The sequence below is a fragment of the Mugil cephalus genome, chromosome 1 (assembly GCF_022458985.1).
Source record: "Mugil cephalus isolate CIBA_MC_2020 chromosome 1, CIBA_Mcephalus_1.1, whole genome shotgun sequence".
NCBI lineage: Eukaryota > Metazoa > Chordata > Actinopteri > Mugiliformes > Mugilidae > Mugil > Mugil cephalus.
The window spans coordinates 23,896,719-23,909,803 of NC_061770.1; the positions used below are offsets into that span (position 1 = coordinate 23,896,719).

The following is a 13,085-nucleotide window of genomic DNA, read 5'->3' on the forward strand; positions in this document are numbered from 1 at the left end:
ACTGATATTTCAATATCAATATTTACTTTAAACCATTAAAATGACATATAAAAATATGCTTTCATTTATTCCATGTTAATGTCAGCAGGTATTGCAGAGGTTCACTTTGTAATTGATGTCTTTCGTTGTCCCAAGTTTTCATTTACACACCTGTATAATCTATATTTACATTTATATTTAACATTTTTCAGTTTATGACAGAGCAGGTATACATGGTATTTTTTTTCCTAAACTAAAAAGGATAATTTTTGGGTAAAAAAAATAATAATAATAAAATAAAATAATACAACCAACACACAGAAATAGTAGCATAGTATAGGTTATTCTAAAAATAATAATAATAGTAAAAAATAAACAAGTAATACAGTGGTCAGTGAATTTTTATGAATTAAATTAAATTTAAGAGAGAGAGAGACAGAAATGACAAAAAACAAAAACAATATGTGTTAATTTTAATTTAATTTAATTTAATTGTCCCATCAGAAACTCTGCGCCATCTACCTCAAAGCGGTAGGGGTCGCTGTTTCACGCCTTGTCGCAGCGTACAACTCCCAGACTGACCGCAGAAGAAGAAACGCAGTGAGTCAGGAAGTACCAGCAAACCACAGGTGTAACATTTTCAAACACACAGCGCATCGTACCGGTCTGATGGCGGAGCTCGGTGAGAACAGCGGCCGGCGAACGGACGAACAGGACGAGACAGAGGACAGACATGTCCCCGAGCCCGGGTGTGGGACAAGTGACCCCGCGGGAACGGTCCTTCCGAGTCCCTGGTCCTCAAACCACAGCCAGCAGAGGAAAAAGTTAATCCTGCATGTCGACCTCAACAACACTATACTGGTATCGGACTCGGTGACGTCTGAGAAGACTGTATCGACCCTGGACTATTACCTGACCACTGTCACCTGGGGGAAGATGAGCAAACACGGTACACGGGGGTTTCACTGTGGGACTCGTTTTAATAGCTGTTCTCCTCATCACTCAGGAATGAAAGGAATCTGTTCACTCAGGTGATACAGGAAAGTCTCCCTTCCAGTAATGTGTGACACACACACCAAACTCCATTTAAAAAACGGTCAGTTTAAGACTCTTTAGTTCCTGCTAACAGACGAACTATTTTATATGTTTGTCTATTATTGACATAAAACAACTTTGATGGATATAGGCCGAGTGGAAGGTCAGGAATAGAGTAGCCAAGTGAAACGCCTACAATTACCAGTTTTTGATGTGTTATCAAAATGTTTCAGTGGGCCTTAAACTACACATTTTTTAAATGAAGTTTGGCAGAAAATGACATCCACTGGAAACCATGTATTTTAGACCAATTTCTGAGACTAATTGAAGGATTATTGTTATTTTGTGGGGAAATTAATTCTCTAAAATACTAAATAAACCACACAAGCTAACAGAAAAGAGTGTTTATTTCCTGTTTATCCCATTTTGTGCTTAACTTAATAGAGTAGTTGTCAGTATCTCCAAGAAATCATGTGTGGGTATTTATTATACATCACACAACCGAAACATATTTATTTCCGTGAACTGTGAAGATGAGAGAACTGAAATTAGTGTATCCGACAGTTTCTGTAGCTCTGTTCCTGTTATGTGACGCACACCAAACTACATTTAAAAAAAACGGTCAATTTAACACCCTTACCAAGTGCTCTAGTGCTCTAGCACTTTTAAAAATGAATCCCCTCTCTTCATTTCCCGTGGCTGCCCATTGGTTGTGTCTCCATTTTAAAGCCATTCACAAAAGCTTTTTTGTCTCCGTGCAGGAAAATGGGAATGGCTGAGTGACTCCCCCTCCCTGCTCCCTCCCTGCAGCGACGCTGTCAGTTACTACTCTCAGTTTGGACACACGTCTGCTTTCACCTCCGCCGCCGGGCGACGCTTCCGAGGCGTCCGGGACGAACATCTGGAGCTGCTCCGCTGGCCCGAGGGCGCCAAGGTAAGAGGGACATGAGAGAGAGATTCAGCAGGAAAATCTTTTAAAAGAGTCATGAGACTAATGAGCATTTTTCCGGTGCTTTTTCCCTTTTCAGGTGATCATTTGTAAAATTATGAATGAGTGAAAGCCCCCCTGTTGAGTAGAAGGTCTTTAATGTGACCCAGGATGAATTGTGTGTTAACTCTACTACAGGAATGAGTCCAGATGTGGTCTAACATCAGATACAGTGTTCACACCTACACTTAAATCTGGCCACAGTTAGAAATAGCAATAATTATGTTTAATGTAGGTTTTTCAGACAGTAGCTACTCATCCTGTTTGACCTGTTTAATGTATGTGTAGAAATAACCCACTGAGCTTGTTTTGCCGGATCAGATCAGAGAATTCCTGTGTTTGTTTTGGTTTTAGGAGACGCTTAAGATGCTTAGTTTTTCATTGATTCACAGGCCCAACATGTTCTCTGTTTAATCTTTGACCATGCTGCATTTTTTTAATTACGTGGCGCTGACTGCTTCCTTCCGAACCAGCTCGACTGCTTGATGTAATTACGTGGCGCTGACTGCTTGCTTGACTCTTGTGTTCCCTGCAGGCTGACGAAGACCTGTCGATAAAAGGAGAGGACGGTCGCCTGTACCACTGGATCCTGCCCTCCTTCTTCCAGCTGCTCAGAGACCTGGTGAAGGAAGGGCACGAGTTCGCCATCGTTTTCCGTACGTTCGGAATCGATCTACCTCAAGCGCTGAAGGCCGTGTCGCGAGCCATGAACGACGGGGCTCATCCGCTCTTCCCCGACCTGCCCGACCTGAAGGTGAAGTAGGATCCGTAGCTCGGTCACGAGTTATAAAACGAGACCGTGCCACTAATGCCTCCTTAGGGTCAGTTCAACAGGTCCTAACTCGGGCTGAGGTGTAATAAAAGCAATAAAACCAAGGAAATGAATCAGATTATGACCCAACAAAAACACTGAGATCATGGAGCTTTACAGGACTTGTACTTTCATTTCTTTGCTTTTAAGGGTCAAAAGTCAAAGGTTTTATTGTCATCTGAACCATATACAGGAGGTGCAGGATGTAGTGAGATAAGAGGATGTTCCCCTAGAACCATGGAGCCACATGAAGACATGAAGTACAATACGAGGGACTGAGCAATAAGTGAATGTGCTAATGCAACAGTACAAATGATGCAAACATTACAAATCAGTGCAAAAGCTGCACAAACGGAGCAAAGACAGACAAAGACTGTAAACCTGTTTGTTCAGCTTGGTCTGTACTGATTTCATACATCACCTCCAGTACTTGTAAATTAATTGTATAAAGTCTTTCATCTTCCCACTCGTCCTCTTCACACCAGCTTTAACACAGGTACCACTGGTATCAAAATGCATCGCGCCACACGAGTCTCGAGTGACCACCTACATAATTTGTGATGCAGTTAGAATATTTTGCTGACAATTTCCATCGTAAAACAATGGAGAACAACTCATGCTGTTGTTTCAGAACCATGCACATCAATGCAACTCCCACCACATGCTGGTTTCACCAACGATATCCTGCAGAGCGAGACCTTCCGTGTCCTTAAAGACGAGACCTTTTCCCTCGACAAACATACGTCTCCAAGTTACTGGAGTGGAACACATTGATTCTGAGAAGACAGCGGAGGTTGTAAATGGATGGGCGATGGGGGGGGGGGATGTCTAGAGGTGAACCTGTCAGGGAGAGTTAGCTGAGTGGAGGGGAGCTCAGTGGAAATCTTATTCAAACCTGTCAGATGCTAAGTCATCTGTGTGTGTGTGTGTGTGTGTGTGACAGAAGCAGCAGAGGAGAATCAATCACAGGATATAACGTGATTGTTCTGACTGCTCCTAATTTGATTGGACTTCAGGTGTTTTTTTTTCTGCCTCCATGACTTTCTGGGTGCAGCAGCTTCAGTTTCTTGCTCTTGGAACTTTTGACTGGTGGTGAATATGTGCAACGGGGAAACGGGTGCAGTTCAATTCGTATACCAAACCTCTGGGGGATTGGTCAACTTATAACTTAAAGCCAGCGTCATGCATGTATATATAGTGTTTGTGAAGGTTCTTAGTCATCCAGGTCGTGGTATATCCAAAAAAACAAGCTGAAACAAGAGCAACAGGACTTGCAGGTTTTTTTTAAAGTCGTTTTCTCCCAGTAGCATCTTCAGATCTGAAAGACTGGTGGGGAATTTGTCTGTTATCCATCAGATTCTCATCTGTAGCTGGAGGGCGAAACAGGATGAAACGATTCCTCAGATCGTTACAGACCCAAGTTCTCAAAACTAATACTCTCCTTTATATTCACAGCGTAGGATTAACATTCAAACATGATGTAAGACCTTAAACACGTGTCAGCGACGAGACCAAACTAAGAGTCTTCACCGTTAGTGATGTTGCTGTAAACCTGCAAGTAGCTTTATACATCTGCATGTGGTGTCCCGTTGTCTTAAGGTGAGGACGTCAGCGGGTTCTCAGGTTTTTCTCGGGTGCTGTTGATGCAAAACGTTTAATGTTTAGAACAAGTTCGCCTTTGCTTAAAGAATTCTCACATATCTGACCGGCTGTCACCTTCCAAATGAAGGGTTATCTGCTTAAATGTGCACTAGTTTGCTCCATTTCCACAACAGAAATCTGAATAATGGCTAAAGTGAGGTTCAGAATTCTTGTTTCATTTTGTTAACGTGTTAGATTTCCAGGTATTTCCACAGGGAGTTTTGGATTTCTCTTTTTTATCACTCCATTACTGAGACAAAATATTGTTTCCCTGCTGCGTCACATTTTACAGCAGGTTCCTGTGGTTTTAAGCTTCACACCAGAAGGTAGGACTGTTTCCCCCTTTTTCTCTTTCTGACTCGAACTCTCGCTCTCGCCTCAGCTAAATGTGGACATGACCGCGGGAAAGATCCGCTGCAGCAAGAGGGGGATCGTCGTGACCCGAGCCGGGGAACGCTTGTCCTCCCACGACGGGGACAGAGGCCTGTACCAGTACTTCAGCTCGGCCCAGGGCATGGCCGGCTTCCAGGATCACTACGACTGGTACGCCCAACGTTCCTCAGCGCAGACACGAACGTGGCTTCGTTTATTTGTTTTTACCATTTTTCAAATCTTCCCCGTCCTCTGTCCAGGTGGGCTGCTAACACCTTCTCCCACCGCGGGGGGAAGCCGCTATGGGTGGATCCGTTTGACCAGAACGTACAGCACATCTTCATAGATGACAACATACGGCAGAACGATGAGGACACGGTCGTCAATCCGAAGGTACTTTCATTTTAAAAGCATTTTAAATTCCTGCCTCAGTGCAAACGTTCAGTAAGGTCCCATTCAGACCTCGGACCTGAGTCTAGTAATAAGCACCTTTGTCAGCACAGGACATTTTTGTTTGTGTGTGTCATGACTTGGGGAGGTGCTGCATGTTCTTACATTCATTTTGGAACAAGTCTAACACGTGTTAATTCATTATTTATTGATCTACATCCTGACATTAGTTATTTTACTACCGGCATAAAGATCAGTTTCTAATTAAAACTCGATGTTTTCATTGATTTAATTGATTTAATAATAAAAATAAAACATTTTATTGATGTAGCTCTTTTCAGGAACTCAAAGACACTTTACAGATACAAAATAGAAGAACACAATGAATGAAACAGAGTAAAAACTATTTTAATTGTTAATCCTTGTCTAAACATCTACGTGACATTTCCATTGTTACGCTGCAGCGTTAGCCCCCGTTTTCTTTTATTTCTTGGCCAGATTTTTGAATTTAGCCACTGATGCTGCTGTTTCTCTGTGAGTGAGCGTTTCTAACGTGTCTTTGATGCAGTGTGCTCTTATAACTGAGGATGGATTAATTCTGCGTTGCTCAGTAGATGACTAGCTGTGTGGCTAATCTGTTGCAAATTGTGTCAGCCTGTTGGAGTGCAATTGTGCAACTGTGTCGTACGATTGGGTTTCTCAAGAACAGGGCCTTACTGGTTCTTACATTAGAAACATTTGTGATACCCGACCGTGTAAAAGCTTCAGCCCTGCGCGTGTTCCCTCAGGTGTTCTTGGAACCAGGCGGCACAGAGACTCGTACGGCCTGCATCTCCGAGCTGTACGACCTCACGTTGATCCAGACCGACCTGCTCCAGGCCATATCCGACCCAAACTACTTCACCCAGCGCGTCCACATCTGTCTGGAAAACTACGAGAGGAACCTCCAGCAGGAAGCAGGCTAGAGCTCAAACCCTTTCCCTTCCTGTATGTCTGTTCCACCCACGAGACAAACTCACGCTTAGAGTACGGTCCACACAGACGATACAATCAATCCGAGGACGCAGACACACAACATGTGTAGAGCTATTTAACGCAAAGCTAGAAGAGTTTAATCAATAATCAAATGTATGGTGGTTACGTGTGGAGGAGTGTTACTTAAATATGTTTGTGCTAATCTCAAAATATTCTTTAAAAACTTGCAGGAGGACACATTAAACGATAAGAAGGGTTCTTATATTATATCAGCTGCTCTGTCTGGTGTCGTCCGCTGAACCGCGACTCAAACAGTTTTTGACTCGTTTAAGGAGTGAAGCGGTGGTGAAGTGGTTCGGGCCGGACTCTTTAAAAATGCAGCAGGGGCTCCGTGACTAATCACTCCACAGGATAATCACTCCGTCTCTGTGGAGTTTGTGGCTCGCTGCATAATTAGGGTCAAACTAAAAAGTCAATCAAAGTCTTCTATTTACTCTTTTTGTGACTCAGAGTTCATGCAGCTTCTCCGTTGGGAACATTTGTTGAAGTTAAGTCACTGTCTATGGTTTACCTCCACTTACAAAACCCAAAGGTAATACTTGAATACTTCCAGATGACGGACGCATCTTTTTACTGAGGATTTTATTTAGAATAAAAATACTATAAATGTAATCGTTTATAAAGAGACTCTTAACAACAACTGGCTTAATAACTGATCATTGAATATGAGAAAATGCTTCTGTTAAGAATCCTAAAAGTTCCATAGCTGATTTCCTGATGTGGTCAAGTATCTGGGATGCACTTTTTCGGAGTTCAGACGGGTTTGGGATGTGTTTGCACGGATTCATTTTTAGATTTGAAAGCACTATTATTACAGCTTTTATATTTTAGAAGACGTTTTAGATATTGTTAAGCTTACTGGGAGATTTTTATTTGCTTTATTTTCCTCAGGTCAGTTTTAAAGAGACGGCTGAATGGCAACGTCAGTGGAAATGCTACAAAATAGACAAAGAGAACCCACTCAAACATGTCGGAACAGAAATAGCATGATTGTGTATTTGTTGTTTGGGGAAATGAGCCACATATCAGCGAGCTGCAAAAGCGAGAGCACCTCTGGGATTACAAGTTAACATGGAGGAGTGGTCCACCCACAAAGATCATTCCAGCATCAGAACCTTGCTCACCGTGCTCTCCATGCCCTCCTGCAGTTATCCACTCCTACCTGAATGAACAGTTCTCCAACCTGCCTACCTCCTATATTCTCAAACTGTCATGTAACATCATCAGCTTTATCATGTATCTGTACCATCATCATTGGAGTCTTGAGACAGTTTGTTTTGTTGTTGACGCTACGTGAATTGAACTGAACCTCCACCTGACAGTGAAACATGTAGGTGCTAACGTCTTTATTTGGGCCTGTTTTGCTGCTTCTGAGCCAGGACAGTTTGTCATCATTCATGGACCAAGGAATTCTGAATTCTGCCAGTGAATCCTAAAAGAAAATGGCAGAATGTGAAAAGAAACGGGGTCATGCAGCAAGACGGCGACGAGCCCATGAACGGTTAAAGAAGAACAAGATGAATGTTTAGGAACAGCCAAGTCTAAAGTCCTGGCCTTAATCCAGGAGAAATGTTGTGGAAGGACCTGACGCTAACATTTCACATGGGGGAACCCACCAACATCTCAGTGGTTCTGTTCTGAGGTTAAAATCCCTCCAAGCTGCTGTAGACCACTGATCAGCAGTTACCAGAAACCGACCAAAGGATCACACCCGATAAATGCTCAAGTATAATATTTCTTTCATTTGATTGGGTTCTCTTCGTCTGGCCGCTGATGTTTTAGTCATTTTTATATATTTTCTTTGCAGAAATGTTGTGCATAAACCTCTAAGCAGCACTGTAGAAGCATAGATTCCTTTTAAAAAAGAGGACTTGAAGTGAATACACTGGTGAGAAAAACATATTCCAGTTTTATAACAGCTTTGTTTCCATGTGGGAAAAAATTAAATCCATTAAATACTATATTTATGAAAGAAAGCTAGAAAACATTAGTAACGTCTTGGGATACATGAGGCTTAATTATCATTATTATTATTTGAGCTTCGTAGTCCTGTGTGTTTATTCCTGAAGTAATAAATAATATAATTTTATTTACTGAATATTCAGCTTTTCATATAAATGTAGCACAAATTCAAACCAAAATTTAGAAAGATCTTTGGCATATTAGGAACTGGTTTGTAGGGACAAACTCAAGGTGGCGCTAAACCTCCTTTAAAGATCAGAGAGGATTTTCCTCATTGTTACTGAACAACTCTTCGACATTCCTCTGGGTTGTATATGTGACAGCAGCAGCTTTTTGAACCAATCAGAGCTCTGTACACGAATTGTGTGTTTGAGTAAATGCTGCATGATGCAACACGTCATTTTCTTCTGATTTCATTGATAAAAGCCGTAAAAGACCTTCCTGCTTTTTCACATACATGCAAGAAAACGTTTAGGATAAAAATTAGAACAATGACTGAATGAATAATTGAAGATAATGACGTTAGACCAGCCACAGTCTGTAAAAACGTTCAAGCTGATGCCATTGATGAAGACTGACTGCGGTTCTTGAGGTCTACTTCATGTTGTTTTGGTTTATGCAGCATTTTTTTGGTCTGAAAGATGTTACACTGAAATGCAGTAATATGAGACATATGACACATAGGAAATCTTTTATGCTGATCCATAAATTGATCATAAACGGTGTTAAAATTTGAGCCTTGAAAAAGTTGAAATATTAACAAACTTTATTTTTCATTTGTTTCTTTTTGCTGGTGTGAAGTTTTACTACAGAGCTAAATAAAGCGCTGTTAAGAAGCTTGGTGTTCTGTGATATGACTAAATGAGTCTTAGATACATAGATATTTCAGTTGCGGTAGTTGCTTTCGTTTCTATTACTCTTAGAAATGTGCAAAACCTAAATATCACAATAAAAAACTGGTAAACGGCTACATTTTGAAAACCCTCTCAGATATTGCTAAAACATTTTTACGCTCTCATGAGGTGGTTTTTCAGACTTATCAATATTAAAGTTTATTAAGAGTGCAATGGAAACACTTTTTTCACATTTTCCCATCACCAGCATCACCGGAGATGATGGAGGGCATCATGTGACCAGATCATATGAAGTCCACCTTCCTCTTATGTGCTGAGAATTTAAGAGAATTATGGGATTTCGTGACACTTTAAGAGTCCGAGCTCATTCGCAGAACACCTTTCAATGAAACTTACAGCAAGAAGGTTGTGGGATTGCGTGAGTACTCCGGTTTCCTCCCCCTTAGGATCATTGGTGATTCTAAATTGGCCGTAGGTGTCCAACGAAGGACGAGCAGTTACGGAAAGTGACTGATTGAGTCTTTTATGTAATTTTTTGCACTGTGCAGATTCATACGGATTTGGCCTGCAGGCCGCATGTTTGACACCCTAAAAGGTCTAAAAGGTCAGGATTAAATCCATGTTGGAAAACCAATGGGGCCCCGAGGCCACGGCTGGATGACTGATTTTCAGATAGAGGTCACGTATTGATCCTTGATATTGATCTGTAAACGTGTGCGGTGGCGACGTCCACTGGATACAAATGACACGAGGTACAAAGCATATGGTAATTGGTGGGAAATAATCAAGTTTATTTGTTTGACTGTTTTAGATGCATTTGACTTTCTGCCATTTTAAATCAAACGCTTTTTTTTATCAGCTGTTCTGAGGTCACTTGAGGATAAATGTGAGATGAGAAACTTCCTCTGGATCAAGATTCAAAGCTGTGAGGTTCGTCTCCCTCTTCTCTCCACAAAAAAACAAAAAAACTTGAGCATTATTTATCGACTGCTTCACTGTGGCAGAGGTCAGACACATTAACTCATGATTGTGACTGATGCTGCTGCTGCTGCTGGAAGTTGACTCATCATCTGAGGGTTTAGGTCCCATGCAGATGGTCTGAGTGTTTCTGAGAATTCATTAAAGAATTTCACAGACGAGTTTGATCTCTCTGTGAAGTCTTTTCTCCAGCTCTGCCTTGTTCTTTATTTCCCTGTTGATAAAGTCATCACAGAGTCAGACTTTTATGTCGTTCCTTTGACAACATTATTATCTACCCTCTTCAAGTTAGAATGGAAATATCTGTCTGCTGCACTTAACAATGCTTTAGCCTCATAGACGGCGTCTGAACCTTTATCTGAAGCACTTCACAGCTGAGTAAAACCAAACCGTCTCCCATTTTATCAGAATCACATCAGACAGATTAACTTGAAAATCGTTATTATTGCTTACAGACATGAGAAGTTGATTTATAAATTCATCTTTCTCCAGTTACAAAGGAAATGTGATTGGTTTCATTCACACAAAGTAAGACTGTGACTCTTCTAAAATGGAAGTTGACTTTAATGCAGAGCTGGGAGGGCAGATCTCACTGATCCAAGTATAAGTGGAACTAAATACGTTAAATATATTTTGTGTGTGTGTGTGTGTGTGTGTGTGTGTGTGTGTGTGTGTGTGCGTGTGCGTGCGCGTGCGCGTGCGCTCGTTCGTTCTGAGCTCGTCTGAGCTCGTCCTGGCATCACTGACGCAGTGTGTTGGATTATTGGGCTGTTTAGTGTCATTGGTGTGATTGATTTAGAGTTTGATGGCAGCTTTTGGTCCCAGCATCTATCTAAATATACGGTCTATAAAACATATTTGCAAAATGAATGAAATGAAACTACAATGAAACGAATGACTAAAGTTAGTAATTAAAATCTACCCTGTATAAAATGTACTAGTTAACATCCTAGCTATTACCTGAGAGATCCACAGCAATAACATATGTAATTAAACATGATTTTAACAGCTTCTAAAATAAAGTCACATACGCATTAATCCACCAGTAATTATAATCCAGTCATATTTTTTTTCTTAAATAGGTAATTGTTAAACTTAAAGCATGTGTTAATGTGAGTTCTTTAGTATTTTTAATTTCCTCATTCTTCTTTCAGCACTGATGGATCGTCATTAAAATTAACATCCTATTCTGTGTCAGAATGGATCAAAGGTTAGAATATTCTAATATTAGATTTTTTTTGTTGTTTTAAGCGTAAACGTAGATTCTTTTTTTTTTATCTGAATAGAATTGCAGCTAAATACGACACGTGACGAGTAACCGTATCGCTTATAGTAACAACTGCATGTTTTGTTGGTAATCACGCTGAGGTGGAGGTTTTCCCTCGAGCCGCACGAGGGCAGCAGCGCCGCTTTGGAGCACCTCAACCTTTGAGAAGCAGCCGCATCCTTCCCTTCCCTTCAGGTGAGTCTGGAGTTACCTGATGCTGGTGTCGAGGCGCGTGGAGCCCGAAACCGCGGGGAGCGCGTCTGCGGTGCCGCGTCAGGGTGTTGTCACCCCTTGGATTGTGGTGGAAACAGCTGGCACGGCGCTGTCGAGATTGCGTAAATACGCGCTGCATGGTGAGTGAGGGGGAGGAGAAGGGAGGGGAGGGGAGGGCAGAGCAGAGCAGGAGGGGCAGAAATGCTGTTGAATCGGTGCAAAGGGACGGTGGTAACTGTCAGTTTGGCTGGACTCGTTCACTGAACAGGTTCACACGGAGGAACGCTGATATCATGCTGTGTCCAAACATTTACGCGGAGCCGCTCCGACGCACCGCGGGCTCGCCGTAAACAAAGGTAAGCACCGGTACAGCTAAAACTTTCAGCCTCTGCTTTTTTTTATTGCGTGTGTCCAAAGGGGACTTTGGTGCCCTGGCGCCGCTGTGAAGGTCCAGATCTGGGAGGCTGGTGCAGTGTAGCGCTTCACCTCTGCGCACATGTGCCCCGAAATATTCACGAAGTTGTTGGGCGTTGCGGAGCAATCCGTGGCCATCAGGCAGATACGAGCGGGAGTAAACAATCATCCGCGAGTTTAAAACAAATATCTGCATTTAATGGTGCAACTGTAGCGAAAAAGGATGAGAAGCAAGGAAATGACATGTTTGGACGCCATACGCAGAATATTCCCCCATCAATTGTCGTATGTTCCTGCTTTTGCAAGTTTGGGCTGCAGGTATTATCAGCAGCATTTAGTCAGAGGGTTCCCTCTGTTTTTATATTGCCATTGTTTGGAGTTCAAAGCTTGTTCGTCTACGTCTGTTGTATGTTTCTTTGGCTCGTGCATGGATTCAGGTCGCAGGATAGATCCATCCAGCTGTTCGGAGAGATGCGTCTTTTCTAGACGAGCTGCAGCCATCTGCCGCTCAACATCTGGATTCATGCGTCAGACAGCCGCACGGAGTCACAGTTTATTGTCTTCACAACAAGTTTCCTCTCTGCTTTTACGCAGTTGGTTGACAGTTGACTTCCTCCTTTTCTCCATCTATGCTTTCCCATGAAGAGCAGCATCCTATACAGTTTAAACTTCTCCCCGTACAAAGGGAGGGAGAGGTTTAGTTGTAGAATGGTGCCAATTCCTTCTCCATCCGACCTGCGATGACGGCTCCTAACTTGGCGTGAGCCTCATTTGCATAATGAGGATTACAGCTGACACGCAGCGTCTGGGCCTGTCTCAGCGGCTACAGCCGCGGCCATAGAGCTGGGGCAGATCTCATTGTGCCAGGAAAATGCCACCTTCAATCAGGACTCACCGGGAAAGGCTGCAGGCTGCTCTGACAGCCTCCTCAGCCTCTTCCTCCGTCTCCAGTGCAGCAGCAGAGAGGGGACAGTGACAAATGTTGTCAGGAATTATTCATGTACGGAACTAGTTGTTGGTGTTGGATTTGGCAAAAGGGCTTGTTAGCACTAAATGAAAATGCATGACTTCTTCTTTCTTTTATTCATGGCATAAGACTTGCAAATGTGTTTCTCTCTCATCCATTAATAGTTTTAATTGTTTCCG

At 42.3% G+C, this 13,085-nt stretch overlaps 2 protein-coding genes across 4 annotated transcripts in view; both read left to right on the forward strand.

The window, feature by feature from the left end:
• Positions 1-581: 581 nt before the first annotated feature.
• si:dkey-32e6.3 lies at positions 582-9,049 on the forward strand. 2 transcript variants are annotated; one of them, XM_047571375.1, is made up of 7 exons: positions 582-928; positions 1,776-1,948; positions 2,538-2,756; positions 4,837-4,997; positions 5,087-5,219; positions 6,005-6,203; positions 7,143-9,049. In XM_047571375.1, exons 1-6 carry the CDS (start codon positions 649-651, stop codon positions 6,179-6,181), a joined length of 1,143 nt encoding a protein of 380 aa, XP_047427331.1. In that variant the 5' UTR covers positions 582-648; the 3' UTR covers positions 6,182-6,203; positions 7,143-9,049. The 2 variants fall into 2 exon arrangements, with proteins under 2 accessions (XP_047427331.1, XP_047427323.1); XM_047571367.1 differs by having other exon boundaries at positions 6,005-9,049.
• A 2,333-nt stretch (positions 9,050-11,382) lies between these two features.
• LOC125024016 (kelch domain-containing protein 8B-like) overlaps positions 11,383-13,085 on the forward strand; it is a 180,427-nt gene continuing 178,724 nt past the window's right edge. The window contains exons 1-2 of one of the 2 annotated variants that reach the window (XM_047611648.1): positions 11,383-11,665; positions 11,794-11,881. The gene's annotated coding sequence lies outside the window, so the exon portion shown is untranslated. Of the gene's footprint in view, positions 11,666-11,695; positions 11,882-13,085 lie in introns of those variants that run through there. The other variant, XM_047611639.1, reaches the window with a different exon arrangement.

What these genes read in the sequence shown, in the direction of transcription:
- si:dkey-32e6.3 (XM_047571367.1), top strand. Translation starts at nt 649, where the DNA reads ATGGCGGAGCTCGGTGAGAACAGCGGCCGGCGAACGGACGAACAGGAC. An exon ending in GGGGAAGATGAGCAAACACG is followed by an intron (nt 929 to 1,775) that starts GTACACGGGGGT and finishes GTCTCCGTGCAG; the next exon opens with GAAAATGGGAATGGCTGAGT. An exon ending in ACACGGTCGTCAATCCGAAG is followed by an intron (nt 5,220 to 6,004) that starts GTACTTTCATTT and finishes GTGTTCCCTCAG; the next exon opens with GTGTTCTTGGAACCAGGCGG.